Raw genomic sequence first — 18,260 nt, 5'->3', positions numbered from 1 at the left:
AATTCTACAGATTCACCGCTCTCTGGGTGAAGGAATTTCTCCTCACCTCAGTCCCAAAAGGTTTACCCCTTATCCTTAAACTATGACCCCTAGTTCTGGACTTCCCCCACCATCGGGAACATTCATTCAGAATCTACCCTGTCTAATCCTGTTGGAATTTGCTCAGTTTCTATGAGATCCCCTCTCACTCTTCTAAACTCCAATGAATATAAGCCTAACCGATTTAGTCTCTCCTCATATGATAGTCGCACCATCCCAGGAATCGGCCTGGTAAACCTTTGCTGCACTCCCTCCAGAGCAAGAACATCCTTCCTCAGATAAAGACACCAAAACTGCACACAATACTCCAGGTGTGCCCCACCAATGCCCTATACAACTGTAGTAAAAAAAGGTTAGCTATATACAGGTACAGGTCCCTGTAACAGGTCTTCACTTGACAATTCCCGGGTCCACACTGCTCCCAGGGCCCCGTGTTTTTTCCCCATTGGTCAGGGTTCGCACGTTCACAATAAGGCCGAGTCGGTCACATGGACGGTGGGGGATCGCCCCTTAAAGGGGCTGCACTACCACATCTTGCAAGGCCAGCATTCGTTGCCCAGCCCTCAATTGCCCCTGGGGAGGTGGTGATGAGCCGGCTTCTTGAACCACTGCAGTCTATCTCATGTAAATGCATCCACAGTGCTGTTAGGGAGGGAGCAGAGGACTTTGACCAGCGATGGTGGAAGAATGGCGATACAGTGTACGGCATGGTGGGGAACCTGCTCCCTTGCACCTACTGCAGCCATCAGAAAATGCTGGAGAAACACAGCTGGTCTATGGAGAGAGAAACAGAGTAAAGGCAGCACGGTGGCACAGTGGTTAGCACTGCTGCCTCACGGCGCCGAGGTCCCAGGTTCGATCCCGGCCCTGAGTCACTGTCCGTGTAGAGTTTGCACTTTCTCCCGTGTTTGCGTGAGTTTCACCCCCACAACCCAAAGATGTGCAGGGTAGGTGGATTGGCCACACTAAATTGCCCCTTAATTGGAAAAAATTAATTGGGTACTCTGAATTTATTTAAAAAAAAGAAACAGTTAATATTTCAGGTCCAATTTGACTCTTGCGATATGGGTTCTTCCAGCACTTTTTGTTATTATTTCCGATCTCCAGCATCCGCAGTATCTCGCTTTTATTTCAGTACTAATCTGTGCCGACTGCAAAATTGATGCTGGTGGGTGTTTGCTAATTGGTTGCATCTGTATCTCCAGGTTCTCAGTCTAACGGACTGCTATCATCTTGTTCTATCACCCAGCTTTTTTTTGCACTTGAAAAAAAGCAATTTAGACCGCACAGTAAGACGACTGGAAGATTGTTCGTTGTTTTGTGACTGACGGCATATGTTTCTGTTGGATATCTGTTTTGACGATGCCCGTGTTTCTCCTGCAGCCCATGTACCGGTGTCCTGCACAGCTGGGAGTAATGCACCAGCTAAAGGAACAGCTGGAGGAGAGGACTCGTATCCTACAGGCAAACATAACAACGCAGCAGGAGGAGCTGCATCACATAAAGGAGCAGTTACAGCTTGTGTATGATTCCAATCTCCAGGTATTATTCTGCTGGATGTTTAGATGTTGTGTGTTGTTTACTTGCCAACTTGCCCTTCCGTCTCCATGGAGATGATTTAGATCTTCCAATTTGTCGCTATGTCAACTCCGCAGTGCTGTTGAACACTCTTTTGAAAGGGGATCAAGCCCTTGTACCAATACATCTTTCTCCTCTAAACCACTGAGATGACATATCTCATAATTCCCAGATGCACCAGGTATCAAGCAGTGTGTACCATCTACAAGATGCATGCGCCAAGTCTCTTTCAAAAGCACCTTTACCATTTGGAAACGTAGAGGCAACTGACCCATGGGAACGCTGCTACCGACAGGTCGTCTCTTTCCCCCCCCCCCCCCCCTCCCCCCCCCCCCCCCCCCCCCCCCCCCCCGCCCCGCCAAGCCGCACACCATCCTGACTGGGAAATATATCGGCCATTCCTTCACTCGGTCAAAATCCTGTAACAACCTCCCCAACAGCATGGTGGGTGTACCTACACCAAAGGGATTGCAGCAGTTTAAGAAGGTGACTCACCACCAGCTTCTCAAGGGCAATTAGGGATGGGCAACAAATGCCACCGTGGCCAGCGACGTTCACATCCCATGGCAGAATCAGAAAAATTAGCAAAACCCAACTATTAGGGAGAGCAACATTTCCACACACTGAGATCTTCAGGTTATCCTGAGTTCAGATTGATATGTTCAAGACTTACAGGAAGTCAACGTTTCGTATTTATTACAATTGTTTCCCATTTTACATGTTTTTAAAGAAAACTATAACAGTCCTTTTTCATTATTGACAGATGAAAAGTTTAATGAAAGGCATTTTTCTAATGGTTCATGCTATTCCATTCCTGTGCGACGGGGCTGGGATTTCTGGCCCTGTTGTGGTGGGAGCCATCACGGGAGAATCGACGGCCCAGCCATAAGTCCATCGACTTTTGGCGGGACTGGACATCCCAACAGTGGACGGGGCCAGAAAGCCCGGCCCAAAATATCTGAATCTTTGTCAGTGGATCACTCTTTTCGGGGGTCCATTGGAGGGTCACCCTTCTCGCTCCTCCCCACAATGCAAATCCTGCCAACCCCACTCCCACCAGACAACCTCACCAACCCCCTCCACCAGACACCCCCAAAAGGGAGCCCCCCACTGGACTAGTAAACCAGGGACCCAGTACTCTGGGGACCCAGGTTCAAATCCCGCCACTGCAGAAAGTGAAATCTGAATTCAAGAAAAATGTCTTCTGATGACCATGAAACCATTGTCCATTTTCAGAACAACCCATCTGGTTCACTAATGTCCTTTGGGGAAGGAAATCTGCCATCCTTACCTGGCCTGGCCTACATGTGACTCCAGACCCCACAGCAATGTGGTTGACTCTGAACTGCCCCCTCAAGGGCAATTAGGGCTGGGCAATAAATGCTGGCACAACCTGCGATACCCACGTCCCATGAACGCGTGAAAAAAAAGAAAGTGCCCCCGTTGCAGAGACCCCATCCAGAAACCCTCCAAAAAGACAAACCCCCACCAGAAATCCCTCATTACAAAGATGCCCACTAGAAACCCCCATACTAGAAACACCTCCATAACAGTAACCCCTATCAGAGATTCACCCCCCCCCCCCCCCCACCCCCAATAAGAGATATCCCTGCCTGGAAGCCCCCTTTACAGAGACCCTTACCTGTAAGTGAGAGAGCAGTCCAGACAGAGACAGTGAAAAAAACATCACTCCTTTAGAACTCAGCTATGCAGTAAGCCTGCTGGCTCAGACTGAGAAAGCAGCACTTATACATTCTAGAAAGGGAAAACCAAATCAGATGGGTTTAAACCCCCTCAGATGTTTGATTTGCAAGGCTTTCATTCATATAAATAAGAAATTGATTTTACTAGGCTGTGATTGACTGCTTGCAAACATAGCCAGCTCTCTGAACTGTTTCATCTCATTTCCCTTTACGTTTGAGTGGATTTCAAGTAGCCAGCTGTGAAACTAACCGCAATGTTTATAAACATCTAGCTATGATTGACAGCGCTTGCACCACATCAAAATCAGTTCAGTGCTCTCACTTCATCTTTTTCTCTGCAGAAAGCACTTAACTGCCTTTGAGTCCTGGTCCTGCCAGAGTGACGGCGTAAACCACACCCACTCATTGTTTTTTGGCAAAGTGGCTCAAGGTCTGGAGTGAAAACTGTTCTGTAGAACTGAAAAGTTCCACGCCAGTTTTGAGTGAGATCCTGACACTTTGCTAAATTCTGGTAAGGTTCCCCCCCCCATGGTGTGCAAATCATGGCAAACTCCAGTGCAACAATGCGAGATAAGTTTCAATAAATCTTGTTGCTGTGATCATAGATGTTGCTTGAACAACCCAGTTCACTTGGATTTAATGCAATGGAACATCAAGATCAAGGGCAACAGCAGCAGCCACAGCAACAGCAGCAGCAACCAGGAATTATCATACAAAACCCATGCCTATCCAGCAAACAAATGCAAGCTCTTGTTGGCTCTGAACTGTGTGGCCAGCAATTGGCTTCTTCTCAACAACTCCTCAGGGAACCAAGTGTGAAATCAATGCAGGTAACACCTTCCCTTCAACTTACAATGGTCAACGATTGGGTGCCACATTGAGGGGTCCGTCACACATGACTAGCTAGCTATTCATCTGGGCCATAGTTTTTTGAACAGTACAATAATTAGTTGATCTCCTATGGCATTGCACATGGATTCAAGACCAGGCGTAGTCTTCAGCTGAAGCGACGTTGAGAGATAGACTAATTGGTGCATCGCATGCAGTCATAATTCATTGGGCTTTCTTTAAAATTGTTCATTCTGCTATTATTTTTATATCTTTTCATTATGGGCTGCTCGTTTATTATGGTGGCACAGTGGTTAGCACTGCTGCCTCACTGCACCAGTGATGACTGTCTGTGTGGAGTCTGTATATTCTCCCCATGCCTGCATGGGTTTCCTCCGGGTGCTCTGGTTTTCTCCCACAGTCCAAAGACTTGCAGGTTAGGTGGATTGGCCTTGCTAAATTGCCCCTTAGAGTCCAAAAGGTTAGGTGGGATTACGGAGATAGAGTGGAGGTTTGGATTTAAGTAGGGTGCTCCTTCCAAGGGCTGGTGCAGACTTGATGGGTCAAATGGCCTCCTATGTATTGTAAATTCTACAATAGATAGCTTTGTTGTACCAGTTGCCAAAGGTAATGTTGTACAGGCACATTAAATATTGATACCCTGACATTGCTGTCAAATTTTGATTATTTTTTTCAAGGAAAGGATTTTCCGTTTGGGATTGGACTATGTTTATTGTCGTGTCTTGAAACAAAATGAACTGACAAAGGTTTAAGTGAAGGTGTGTATTGTAAATAAATTGGCCAGCTTGTGATTTGTCAGCATTGGAACATGTGATCTAGGAGCAGGAGGAGGCCATTCAGCCCTTTGAACCTACCCCGCTATTCAAAAAACTGGAAGGCACGGAAACAAAAACTGAAATCTTGGAGGATATTAATTTTAATCAGTTGGATCATTCCAGGCAAAGTCAGCAGGAGGCTATCCCATCTCTTCAGGTCCTCCTTCACCGCTGTAACCAGGACCCTAAAATATGGCTTATGTAATGAGGCCCAGTCATAGGCCACCCGGACTCTCACATAACGTAAGTTGGACCTGGCCAAGCGAAAAGGCAACTTCCTCAGGTTCTTTTACACAGATTCTTTTTTAAAATAAATTTAGTGTACCCAATTCATTTATTCCAATTAAGGGGCAATTTAGCGCGGCCAATCCACCTACCCTGCACATCTTTGGGTTGTGGGGGCGAAACCCACGCAAACACGGGGAGAATGTGCAAACTCCACACAGACCCAGAGCTGGGATCGAACCTGGGACCTCAGCGCCGTGAGACAGCAGTGCTGCCCACTGCTCCATCAGGCTGCCCTCTTTTACACAGATTCAATCCGTTAAGGCAGTCAAAAGTTGGATCCAGGATATAAACCTCGGTGCAAAGCCAAACCTGCCCAAGACCTCAAATAAATAGTTCCATTCCACCCTATTGAACGCCTTCTCTACAACTAGAGAAAAAAACACCTCCATTTCAGGGGATGGAGAGGGGGACAAAACACGTTGAGCAGTCTCCGGTCATTGGCCGATAGTTGTTACCCTTGAAAAATCCTGTCTTCTTTTGAAATTATCCCCGGGAGGCAGGATTCCATGCGCCTCGCCAATACCTTCGCTAGCAACTTTACATCTGCATTCAACAAAGAGATGAGGTGGCATCACCCACATTCCATTGGGTTTTTATCCTTTTTCAATATCAAGGAGATTGTCGCCTGTGCCAAAGCGGTTGCCAAAGTCCCTCAAGTCAGAGAGTCCTCAATCATCTCGAGCACCGTTTGGGTCAGCAGCCTGGCAAACTTTTTGTAAAGTTCAATCGGGAACCCGCCTGGTCCTGGCACCTTCCCCGACTGCATCAGTCCCAAACCCTCCTTAATCTCCTCTAGAGTCAGAGGAGTTTCTAATTCCTCCCTCTCCTGCTCCACTCCCAGGATTGTCAGATCGTTTAAAAACGAAGACATTAGGGACTCATCCTCCAGGGGTTCCAACTTGTACAGGTTCTGATAGAACGCTTTGAACGCCCCATTGACCTTGGTTGGGGCGGAGGCCAGTCCACCCCTCTATCTCTGACTTGCACTATTTCCTGAGAGGCCATCTGCTGCCTCAGCTAATGTGCCCACAAGTGACTAGCCTTGTCCCCATGTTCATAAAGAGCCCCCCGTGAACGTCATAGCAAGCTCACCTGTCCAAACTTAAAAGCCCAAACTCCAACAGACTTCTATAGCTCACTCAGCCAATTGTGTCAGACCAGTTATGCCAGCAGAATGAACAATTGTAAAGAAAGCCCAATGAATTATGACTGCGTGCGCTGCACCAATTAGCTCCATCTCTCAACGTCGCTTGAGCTGAAGGCTACTGGATCTTATTCCCCTGATATTTCTTTGTTCTCCTCAACATTTGCTATTAGCCAGCAATTCTGGTGTCTGCTTGATCGAGTATTGACGGTCCACTTCTAAGGGGGTGTCTGCCAATCTCTGCCTCTCTGCCCTTTTGCTCTTTTTCTTCTGCCCCTTAAAGGAGATAATCTCCCCTCTAATAACCACCTTCCGTGCCTCCCATGGAGCAGAACGGGAAATCTCCCTACTCCTATTAAAGCTCAAATATTCCTTGATGACAGAGGAGATCTTCTTTATCTGCCAACAGCAAAGTATCAAAGCTCCAAAGGGGGCACTGAGCAGGACCTGAGCCAACCACCATGTCTACATAATACAGGGCGTGATCGGAGAACACCATTGATAAGTATCCCGACTCCATCAACCCAGGCAGAAAGGACCTACTGATCACGAAAAAGTCAATCCTAGAATAGAGCTCGTGGACCTGAGAGAAGAATGTGAAATCCCTCTCCCTGAGTGTAAAAATCTCCCAAGCATCAGCTCCTCCCATCTGCTCCATGAAGGTCAACAGAGCCTTCGCCAGCCCAGGAGGTCTTAACACCTTAGGTCTTGATTTATCCAGTCACAATTAAAATCCCCAACCTTGATCAGCTTGAAGTTTCTAGACTATTGCTTAATTTATTTTCCTTGATGTCCATCATTCTAGCACAAATCTACTGGGAAAATCATACGGGATGCATATGTAGAGCAAGTCACATTGGCTCCCTCCTCTGCACCAATGCACCAATGCATCAATCTTTCCTTCTTCCTCTTATATCATCTCCATTAAGCATTGGAACCATGGACTTAATTTATCAGCTCACATTTCAGCAGTTGGATGGGTGAGACTGGGATTGACACTGGGAGGCCTTACTCAATGCATGCATGCAATGTCAGCAGTCTTCATAAATCACAACTATTGCAATTGAAGTTCTTTTTTCAATGGGTGAACATGTTTCATTAGGTCGTAGAATAACAGACTTCTATAGCTGATTCTGGCAATTGTGTCAGACCCAGTTTTGGATCTTATTCCCCTGATATTTCTTTGTTCACCTCAACATTTTATTTCTGAAGTATTTGTGTGTTTCCCTTTTGAAAACCACGTGATGTCTGCTTCCTTTCCAATGTCTGGTCGGTCTTAATAAACCCCCACACAAAATCTCCTGATCTCTCACCTCAATCTTTTCTAGGTGTCCTTAAACTTAGAATGTTCATTAAGGGAACAAACAGAAAGTGTTTTCCGTTGGTTGGGGAATCTGGGACTAGGTGACACAGCCTAAAAATTAAAGCCAGTCCTTTAGGAGTGAAACTTCTTCACACAAAGGGTGTTAGAAGTTTAGAACTTTCCGTAAATGGCAATTGACAACAATCTTTATTATTGTCAGAAGTAGGCTTACATTAACACTGCAATGAAGTTACTGTGAAAATCCCACAGTCGCCACACTCCGGCAATGAGAATTCACCTAACAAGCACGTCTTTCGCGTCTTGTGGGAGGAAACCGGAGCACCCGGAGGAAACCCACGCAGACACGGGGAGAACGTGCAGACTCCGCACAGAAAGTGACCGAAGCCGGGGATTGAACCCGGGGATCCTGGCGCGGTGAAGCAACAGTGCTAACCACTGTGCTACCGTGCCGCCGATGCTGGATTGATTATTAATTTTAAACCTGAGATTGACAGATTTTTGTCATCCAGAGGGATATGGGCATATGGAGTTTAGGTTACCGATCGGCCATGAATGGCAAAACAGGTTTGAGAGGCTAAACAGTCCCCTCCTGGTCCTGTGTTGATACCCTCGAAGTTACAGATCATAACGTAGGATCTGTCAAGATTCAGCTGCAACAATAGGAAACCTACCCTATAAGGATTAACTGATTGTTCACTTTCTGCAGGCTCAACAGCAGTTCGTGAAAGGAGGTCAACTGCAACAAGCCAACTTGCAAAGCCAAGCACAAAACAGTCTGGTCAGCCCACTCTTCAGTAACCCCATGATGTTTTCCCAGGCTTCAACGGTACCCTTCCCTATTCCACTGCCCTCTGATGTCAGTCAGAGCCACTCAACTGCAGAATATGGCCACGACCGACAATTAAGGTATAATTATTGCAGCGATTTTTGCACGTCTCAAAACCGAGGGGGGGTGGGGGGGGGGGGGGGGGGGGGGGGGGGAGGAGGAGGTGGCAACAAAAGTACAATTTAAAACGTTACTTCGAATGGCCTTTGCAATCTTGACGGACATACAAATGTGAGTTCCGTTCACCTTCGCCGAATAAAAAAAACAAACGATCGTCTTCATTTCCTCAGTCCCCATTTTCCTAAACTGAGAATTTGGCCTGTTCTCTTTTGACATAGAAATGATTTCTGGTGATGTTTCGATTATTTTGGCTATTCAGTTATTCAGGGCAAGCTAATGAGGTCCTAAAGTTAAAGGTAGGGCTGGGTTACTTTCAAGTATACTTTCAAGAATTGGTTTTCTGCACTGTTTCTAATCCACAGTATCAATTTAGAAATAGATTAAACAATTTGAGAGTTGTTATAGCGCCATGATCATTGAATGACAGATGATCTGAATCCCATTATAGATCACTTCTGATGTGGCCTTCAATTGAAGACTACTTTAATTGATAATTTCATCTGTAACTGCAGCCATAACTTGCTAACCAGCATCACCCTGTTTGCCACTTCCTGTGCTGGAGGTAACTCCATTCTCACTGGCACATTAACCCTATGGTCTACTCCTTCCAATGGATTCTAAGTTGTAAGTCTACATGAGTAACCCCAGTAGTTTGATCTCCTTCCTTGCTGCTCTCTCATTCGTTATCTACATCTTGCCCCATCATCCAGAAGTTGAGAGATGACATGATTCGAGCTGTTACAGTCCAATCCAACAGTCTGCACCGCATCGTCTCCAGGATGAATACTCCATCTGGCTGCCGTGTTTGGGTCTTGTCAGCATCCAGCTCCCACTCCGTTAGCCTCCCCTGTCAGTACACTTTGGCGGACGCTAGGGTTCATTGCCCTGTTTGACCCTGAGCTGTGGGTTTTCACCCCACATTTCTGCTCCATCACAATCTGATGTACCATCAATTGGACTCGAGTTGTGAAGAAGTTCCATATATCAGGCTTTAATCAACTAGTTGTGAGCCCGGCAGTCGACTTACAGAGAAAGGCCGACTGCCGGGTCTTACGGGTTCTTATACCCCACCTCGTAGGCGGGACTACTTGCCTCTCGGCCAATGGGTGAGCAGTCACGTGACTAGCCTCAACCAATCAGCAGAGAGGCATATGACCAACCTGAGCCAATAGGCAGCGAGTGCTCTGCATCAATGGCAGATAGGTACCGTAAACCTCCTAGTCATACCACCACACCATCTAGAATATATCTCTATCCTGCCCCTGAACCTTGAGGATAAATTGCTCAACTGCGCAGTAAACACCCCCACCACCCCTTCCTCCCACACCTTCCACCATCATCCCGCGACATGTGAATCAGAACAATGTCGCCCAAGACCTTCACCACATAAAGTGTTGCACCCCAATCACCCACGCATTCTGACCAAGATCTACTTAACGATCCTTGCCCTTCTTTTCAAATTACTCTATGGCCTGGCCCAGTCCATTTGGGTCGTCGCCTCCAGCCATGTGAGTTTATCTATATCGCAAACCTCTCTGAGCGAAGATTACAGATTCTGTCCACCGCCTTCATATCGCCAACAGAAGCTGAACTTGCAGGAATTACACTTCAGTCTTCTGTAATCCCCTTCCAAAACAATTTCATCTTCCTGATTTAAAATAAATCATTGGTTTGACTGGGCCTTCAGTCCCCCACACACCACCCCCACTCCCCAGCCCCACATATTTCTTCTTGATGCCCATCTTTCTCTTATCAAGTATTCCAAGTTGTGCAGAGGGCCAAATAATGTTTTGTAAATTATGGGGCCTGGTCCAGCACTTGATTGAATTTGCTATCCCATCATTTTCATCTGAATCCTACAAATATGGAATCACTTATTTGCCAGTAAACGGCTGTAATGAACCAACTGGTAAAATCATAAATGCTCTTCTGGAATGTTACAAAACTTTGAGTTCAATGTTCTAATCAGGAATATGAACTTTTACCTGTACCATGTATTGTGTAATTATAATCAGTCTGGGTTGCTGCATTTCATTGAAGAAAGTTGTAAATAGACTTGATAATTAAAAAGCTGTATGTACAGCAACGTATCGCTAGTGTCACATCTCAAGCTGACAGAGAAACAGTCAAAGTCACAGATTTAACTGCAAGAACAACATAATTTAATCTGCCATTCTGGCTAACTCCCTAACATGCGTCATGTGATCTCAACCTCCAACCCCCTCAGGTCAGGTGACCCTATATGTAGTACAGATTGTATCTTACGAAATGAAAATGAAATGCAAATTGCTTATTGTCACAAGTAGGCTTCAAATGAAGTTACTGTGAAAAGCCCCTAGTCGCCACATTCCGGCGCCTGTTTGGGGAGGCTGGTACGGGAATTGAACCATGCTGCTGGCCTGCCTGGGTCTGCTTTAAAAGCCAGCTCTTTAGCCCTGTGCTAAACCAGCCCCTGGTTACAGTATCATATCCAAGTACTGTACAGTATCTAACATTAAAAGGAAGGTCGCCATAGTCCCAAATGACCATAGTCTGCTTTCCCTTTTGAGGGGGTAGAGCTGACTCGTGGTGATTTAACCTGAAGGTCACCACACCTCAGACAAGGAGCATGTGTTGAGAAGGAGGGACCTTCATGAATAACCTCAGCCGATACAGGTATTGAACCCACGCTGCTGGCCTCGTTCTGTGTCACAAAGCAGCTGTCCAGCCAACTGAGCTAAACCGGCAAAATAGTATCTAATACTCAAGTCCACACACACAATTATGAAATGAGAAATGAAAATCGCTTATTGTCACGAGTAGGCTTCAATGAAGTTACTGTGAAAAGCCCCGAGTCGCCACATTCCGGCGCCTGCCTGGGGAGGCTGGTACGGGAATTAGCTATCAATATGATATCCCACCCTGATTGATCCAAAAACATAGCTATAGGGCTGGTTTTCTTCTCCATTTTTGGGACTATGTCCCCACGCCGTCATGCAAACTGTGGTCTTTTACTCCAAGAAAACTGGCATCAAAAGGCCACAGATTCACCATCTTGCAGGGGGCTAGCAGAGAGCCCGCAGAGAGCCCGCAGCGCAAACTGCCAATATGGCTCCCCAAACGTCCAGGTCAGAGGCCGCGCATGCGCACGGCGGCGGCCTCCAGCGGACTCCATGGCGGACTCAGCCCGCGGACCTGGACCGCCCGCACACATAGCCCCCAGTTCTGAATAAAACCCCTCCGCCCTCTGATCGGCCCTCCCCTGACTGTGGCGGCCCCGGGCTGAGTCGGCAGCCGCGAGGTTCTCGAACGGCCAGACCAGATTAGAAATTCGCCGTCGGGAATTTGGCCGGTCGGGGGCGGAGAATAGAGGGACGGGACTCGGGCAATGGCCTGAGGTGGTGGATACTCGGCACGGCGTACTCCATGAGTACACACTTTTTGGGGGGCAGAGAATAGTGGAACTGCCGCCGGTCCTGATTTTGTGCGTGAAAACGGATTGTCCGCCCCATGCTGAACTCGATTTTTTGGCGTCGGGGTGCGGAGAATCCAGCCCACCATTGTTTTGCTTGATGTTTGTAGCTTAGATTCCATCCCTTGCAAAACAATTTTTTTTTTTAATATATTTTATTTTCCTCCTTTTTCATATTTTCTCCCAAATTTACACCCACCAACAATAAACAATAGTCAGTAACAAATTTGTCAATCCCCATATCAATGACAACGATCCCATCCTCCCACCAAACCCCAAACATTAGCCCGCATGTTTACACAAACAAATGACAAAAAGGAATTAGGGTTCACCCATAGTCGCCATTAACACACACAGCCCCCCCTCCCCAACCCTCCCGCCCACCCACCCCAACACACACCGCCCCCCTCCCCCCCACCCCAACACACACAGCCCCCTCTCCCCCAACCCTCCCGCCCGCCCACCCCAACACACACCGCCCCCCTCCCCCCAACCCTCCCACCCACCCGTCCCAACTAATGTTCGATGTTATCCAGTTAGAACATAGAACATAGAACAGTACAGCACAGAACAGGCCCTTCGGCCCTCAATGTTGTGCCGAGCCATGATCACCCTACTCAAACCCACATATTCACCCTATACCCGTAACCCAACAACCCCACCCCCTTTAACCTTACTTTTATTTGGCCACTACGGGCAATTTAGCATGGCCAATCCACCTAACCCGCACATCTTTGGACTGTGGGAGGAAACCGGAGCACCCGGAGGAAACCCACGCACACAGGGGGAGGACGTGCAGACTCCACACAGACAGTGACCCGGACGGGAATCGAACCTGGGACCCTGGAGCTGTGAAGCATTTATGCTAACCACCATGCTACCCTGCTGCCCAAAAGTTCTTGAAAGTGCATAATGAATAAAGTCCATGAATTGTACAACCCCTCCATCCTTCCTCTCAGTTCAAACTTAACCTTCTCAAGAGTCAAGAATTCCAACAGGTCCCCACGCCAGGGCACAGGGTGGAGAGGTTGCTCTCCAAACTATCAGGATCAGTCTTCGGGCGATCGAGGCGAAGGCTACACCATCTGCCTCCGCACCCGTTTACAACCCTGGCTGGTCCGACACCCCGAATATGGCCTATCGGGGACCCGGGTCCAGTTTCACATGCACCACTTTAGAAATTACCCTAAAAACCTCCTTCCAGTAATCCTCTATCTTTGGACAGGTCCAAAACATATGAACGTGATTAGCGGACACCCCCCCCCCCCCCCCCCCGCAACATTCACATACATCTTCTACCACCTCAAAGAATCGTCTCATTCTCACCCTCGTAAGGTGTGCTCTATATACCACCTTCAGCTGTATCAGCCCCATCCTCGCGCACGAGGTGGAGGCATTCACTCTCCGGAGCACCTCACATCAGAACCCCTCCTCCATATCCTCTCTCAACTCTTCCTCCCACTTTGCTTTGATCCCTTCCAGTGGTGCCTGCTCCTCTTCCAAAATAGCTCCGTAAACCGCCGACACTACCCTCTTCTCCAGTCCCCCTGTAGTCAGCACCTCCTCCAGCAATGTGGAGGCCGGCTCCACCTGGAATCTCTGTATCTCCTTTCTGGCAAAATATTGAACCTGCATGTATCTAAACATTTCCCCCTGCTCCAGCCCATACTTCGCTTCCAGTTCCTTCAATCCTGCAAACCAACAGAAAAGAAACAAATCTTTTAGTGTCTTAATCCCCTTCTCCTCACATTTCCAAAAATTTCCATCCCATCTCCCTGGCTCAAATCTGTGGTTCCCCCGAATCAGCATTTCCCTTGATCCTGCCCCCAACCCAAAGTGTTCGCAAAACTGCCTCCAAATTCTCAATGAAGCTATTATTACCGGACTCCCTGAGTATTTTCCCAGGGCCATCGGGAGTGGGGCCGTTGCTAGTGCTTTCAATCCCAACCCCCTGCACAAACTCTCCTCCATTCTGACCCACTGGAAATCAACCCCTCTGACCCAGCTCTGCACCTTCTCCACATTCGCTGCCCAGTAGTAATACATCAGGTTCGGAAAACCCAAACCACCTGCCTGCCTTCCCCTCTGTAGCAGCACCTTCCTCACTCTGGCCACCTTCCCTCCCCATATGAACACTGTAGTGCTTCCCTCAATCTCTCTGAAAAAGGCCTATGACAGGAAAATCGGCAGGCATTGGAAAATAAACAGAAATCACGGCAACGCATTCATTTTAACCGCCTGTACCCGATCCGCCAGTGACAGATGAAGACCATCCCACCTTGCCAGATCAGCTTTCACTCTCGCCACCAAACTAGAAATGTTGTACCTGCGGAGCCCCTCCCCCCCTACTTCCGGGCAACCTGCACCCCCAGGTACCTAAAGTGAGTCCCTGCCCTAAGGAATGGCAGCGACCCTGCCCTGCTCCCCCCGCTGGCCGAGACACCACAAAATATTTACTCTTGTCCAGATTTAGTTTGTACCCAGAGAAAGACCCAAACACTCGAAGCAGCTCCAATATGCCCCTTATCGACACACTCGGTTTTGACACGTATAACAGCAAGTCATTGGCATATAAGATTACCCAATGCACTATCCCCCCCCCCCCCCTCCCCCACCCTCCCACACTATTCCTTTCCATACCCCCGACCTTCTTAATACGATGGCCAACGGCTCAATCGCAAGTGCAAACAGCAGGGGGGACATAGGACATCCCTGCCTAGTCCCACGGTGGAGAGAAAAGTATCTCGAGCTGATATTATTTGTGCGGACACTCGCCCTCGGCTCCTTATGTAGTAGCTTTACCCAGTTCACAAATCTTGGTCCAATCCCAAACTGCTCCAGAACTGCCATCAAGTACCCCCACTCTACCCGGTCAAACGCCTTCTCAGCGTCCAATGCCACAACCACCTCTGCTTCCTTCCCCTCTGCTGGTGCCATAACGACGTTCAATACCCTTCTAACATTTCAAAAGAGCTGCCTCCCTCTCACGAACCCCGTCTGATCTTCACCCATCACCTTCGGGAGGCACTCCTCCAGCCTACCCGCCAGTACCTTCACCAATACTTTTGCGTCCACATTCAGAAGTGATATGGGCCTATACAACCCACTCTCCGTCAGATCCTCATCTTTATTTAGCAACAGTGAAATCGATGCCTGCCCTAACGTTTGTGGCAACACCCCCTTCCCTATTGCCTCTTCAAACATCCCCACCATCAGGGGTGCCGGCTTATCCTTGAATTTTTTATAATATTCCACCGGAAACCCATCCGGCCCTGCCACCTTCCCCGACTGCATCCTCCCAATCGCATCCTTTATCTTCTGCTCTACTATCGCTCCTTCTAATGTAGCCCTGTCCCCCTCCCCTAACCTCGGGTACTCCAACCCATCTAAAAATTCCTGCATCTCCCGGTCTCCCCCAGGTGGCTCTGACCGATACAACCTCTCACAAAATTTCTCAAAGACCTTGTTAATCAGATCCAGAGCCACCACCAACTTCCCTGCCCTATCCCACAGCTGAACAATTTCCCTTACCGCTGCCTCCCTCCGGAGCTGACCTGCTAACATACGTCTTATCTCCATGTCCGTAAATGCACCGCTTGCTCATCTCAGTTGGCACACCGCCTTTCTGGTGGACAGTCGGTCGAAGCTCGTCTGTAGTTCCTTCCTTTTTTCCAGCTTCGCTGGATCCCCATCTTCTGCATAACTCCTATCTCCCTCCAACATCTCATCTATTACCCTCTGCCGCTCCAACCTCTCCTCCTTGTCCACCCTGGCCTTAAACAAACCCTTGCAAAACAAATTGCAATTAGTTTTGCAAACAAACTTGACAAGTCATTATTTCCCTAACTTGCCGAGTTAGCAGAGTTCAATCATAGTCTTTTGTTCAGTATTTCACTTTCTAGGAGTGTTCTTACCCTTTCACTATTTTTATTAAATTTAGAGTGCCCAATTATTTTTCCCCCCAATTTTTTAGGGGCAATTTAGCGTGGCCAATCCACCTAACCTGCATAGCTTTGGTTTGTGAGGGTGAAACCCATGCAGACATGGGGAGAATGTGCAAACTCCATGATGCACAATCAATGGACACGAAACGTAGGCCAAGTCCCAAACAAAAGGCTTTAATTAGCAAGAAGTGAGCCCGGCAGTAGGCGTATAGGAAATGGCCTGGCTGCAGGGGAACACGGGTTCTTATTCCCTGCCTCGTAGGTGGAGCTACCTTCCTCTTAGCCATTAGGGATAAGAAGCACACGATACTTGGGCCAATGGGCAGCGAGCCCTCTGCACCAATGGCAGCTCACACTCCCAGGTACCGTAATACCCCTAGTCATACTACCACATTCACCCTTGTTGAGAAAGGAACCGGGGGTGGGGGGGGGGGGGGGGGGGGGGGGGCTGTGTACAGAGAATGCGGACATGGAGAGGACGTGTCCCGTGCGAGTGGGGAAGGGACTGGTAGTATGACTAGTGATGTTGGATCGTACCTCTTCAACGGTGGCTGCCCACTGGCCCGCAACTATTTACAGAGTCGAGTCAGGACACAGTAACCATACACAGGTTTGAGAACAAAAAAAACAAGAGAACAAACAAGAACAAGGGTCCATCAACAGTTCACATAGACTCGATCAGCCGATCGGGGGCCTTGGACGTCCTGTGCAACCTGCGGAGCTGTGCTGGAGACGTTGGAGTGGTGGCCGTCCGTGGCTCTGGGAGCGATGATCCGGTCCTTGTGGCTGCGTCCGTACCCCTAGTCGGAGCTGGCGAGGGCCAGGCCGGGGGAAGGTCGACCTGTCCATTAGGCAGCGCGTGTAAGGGTATCGGCGGGCCAGGGAGGGGAGCGCCTACCCGGGGGTAGTTGGGGTTGGGGGGTGGTTGGGAGGGCTGGCGCCGGGGGCGGTGGGCGGGATACAGCGGGTGCCAGGTCCCGTAGGGAGACCGTGTCCCATCGGCCGTCGGGATACTCCACATACGCGTACTGCGGTTCGCATGGAGCAGCTGGACCCTCTCGACCAATGGGTCCGACTTGTGCACCCGCACGTGTTTCCGGAGCAGGATGGGCCTGGGGGTAGCCAGCCAGGTCGGGAGCGGGGTCTCTGAGGAACACATCCTGGGAAAAACAAGAAGGCGTTCGTGAGGTGTTTGATTAGTGGATGTGCAAAGAAGTGACCGGATTGAATGGATGGCGTCCGGGAGGAGCTCTTGCCAGCGGGAGACTGGGAGATTTCTGGATCGTAGGGCCAGCAGGACGGTCTTCCAGACCGTACCGTTCTCCCTCTCGGCCTGTCCATTACCCCGGGGGCTGTAACAGGTCGTCCTGCTGGAGGCGATGCCCCTGCTGAGCAGGAATTGACGCAGTTCGTCACTCATAAAGGAGGACCCCCTATCACTATGAATGTAAGCGGGGAAGCCAAACAGGGAGAAGATGGTGTGTAGGGCTTTAATGATGGTGGTCGTGGTCATGTGAGGGCAGGGGATGGCGAAAGGGAAGTGGGAACACTCGTCAATCATGTTGAGGAAGTACGTGTTGCGGTTGTTGGAGGGGACCTTTGAAGTCCATGCTGAGGCGTTCAAAGGGGCGGGAAGCCTTTATCAGATGCGCTTGTCCGGGGCGGTAGAAGTGCGGCTTGCACTCCGCGCAGATGTGGCATTCCCTAGTGACTGTCCTGACCTCCTCGATGGAGTAGGGCAGGTTGTGGGTCTTAATAAAATGGAAAAATCGGGTGACCCCCGGGTGGCAGAGGTCTGCGTGGAGGTTTCGAAGGCGGTCCACTTGTGCGTTGGCACAGATGCTGCAGGATAGGGCATCAGGAGGCTCGTTCAGCTTCCCAGGACGCTACAAGATGTCGTAGTTGTAGGTGGACAGTTCGATCCTCCACCGCAAGATCTTGTCGTTTTTGGTTGAGGGTGGCCGCCAGAGCTATATCGGACGCGTCGCTCTCGACCTGGAAGGGGAGGGACTCATCGACAGCTTGCATCATGGCCTTTGCAATATCTGCTTTGATGCGGCTTAAGGCCTGGCGGGCCTCCATCGACAGGGGGAACGTGGCTGATTGGATGAGGGGATGGGCTTTGTCGGTATAATTGGGGACCCACTGGCCGAAATATGAAAAGAAACCAAGACAGCGC

General features: G+C 49.0%; 1 protein-coding gene across 5 annotated transcripts in view; it reads left to right on the top strand.

The window, feature by feature from the left end:
* LOC119952035 (neuronal PAS domain-containing protein 2-like) overlaps positions 1 to 18,260 on the top strand; it is a 263,046-nt gene that overhangs the window by 234,083 nt on the left and 10,703 nt on the right. For all 5 annotated transcript variants that reach the window (XM_038775515.1, XM_038775518.1, XM_038775516.1 and 2 more), the window contains 3 exons: positions 1,423 to 1,581; positions 3,926 to 4,150; positions 8,447 to 8,646. In XM_038775515.1, the coding sequence (XP_038631443.1) occupies positions 1,423 to 1,581; positions 3,926 to 4,150; positions 8,447 to 8,646 (584 nt within the window). The remainder of the gene's footprint in view (positions 1 to 1,422; positions 1,582 to 3,925; positions 4,151 to 8,446; positions 8,647 to 18,260) is intronic.

Source organism: Scyliorhinus canicula, chromosome 17, assembly GCF_902713615.1.
Source record: "Scyliorhinus canicula chromosome 17, sScyCan1.1, whole genome shotgun sequence".
NCBI lineage: Eukaryota > Metazoa > Chordata > Chondrichthyes > Carcharhiniformes > Scyliorhinidae > Scyliorhinus > Scyliorhinus canicula.
The sequence above is the reverse complement of the archived record's forward strand: the minus strand, read 5'-3'. Positions and strand labels throughout refer to the sequence as shown.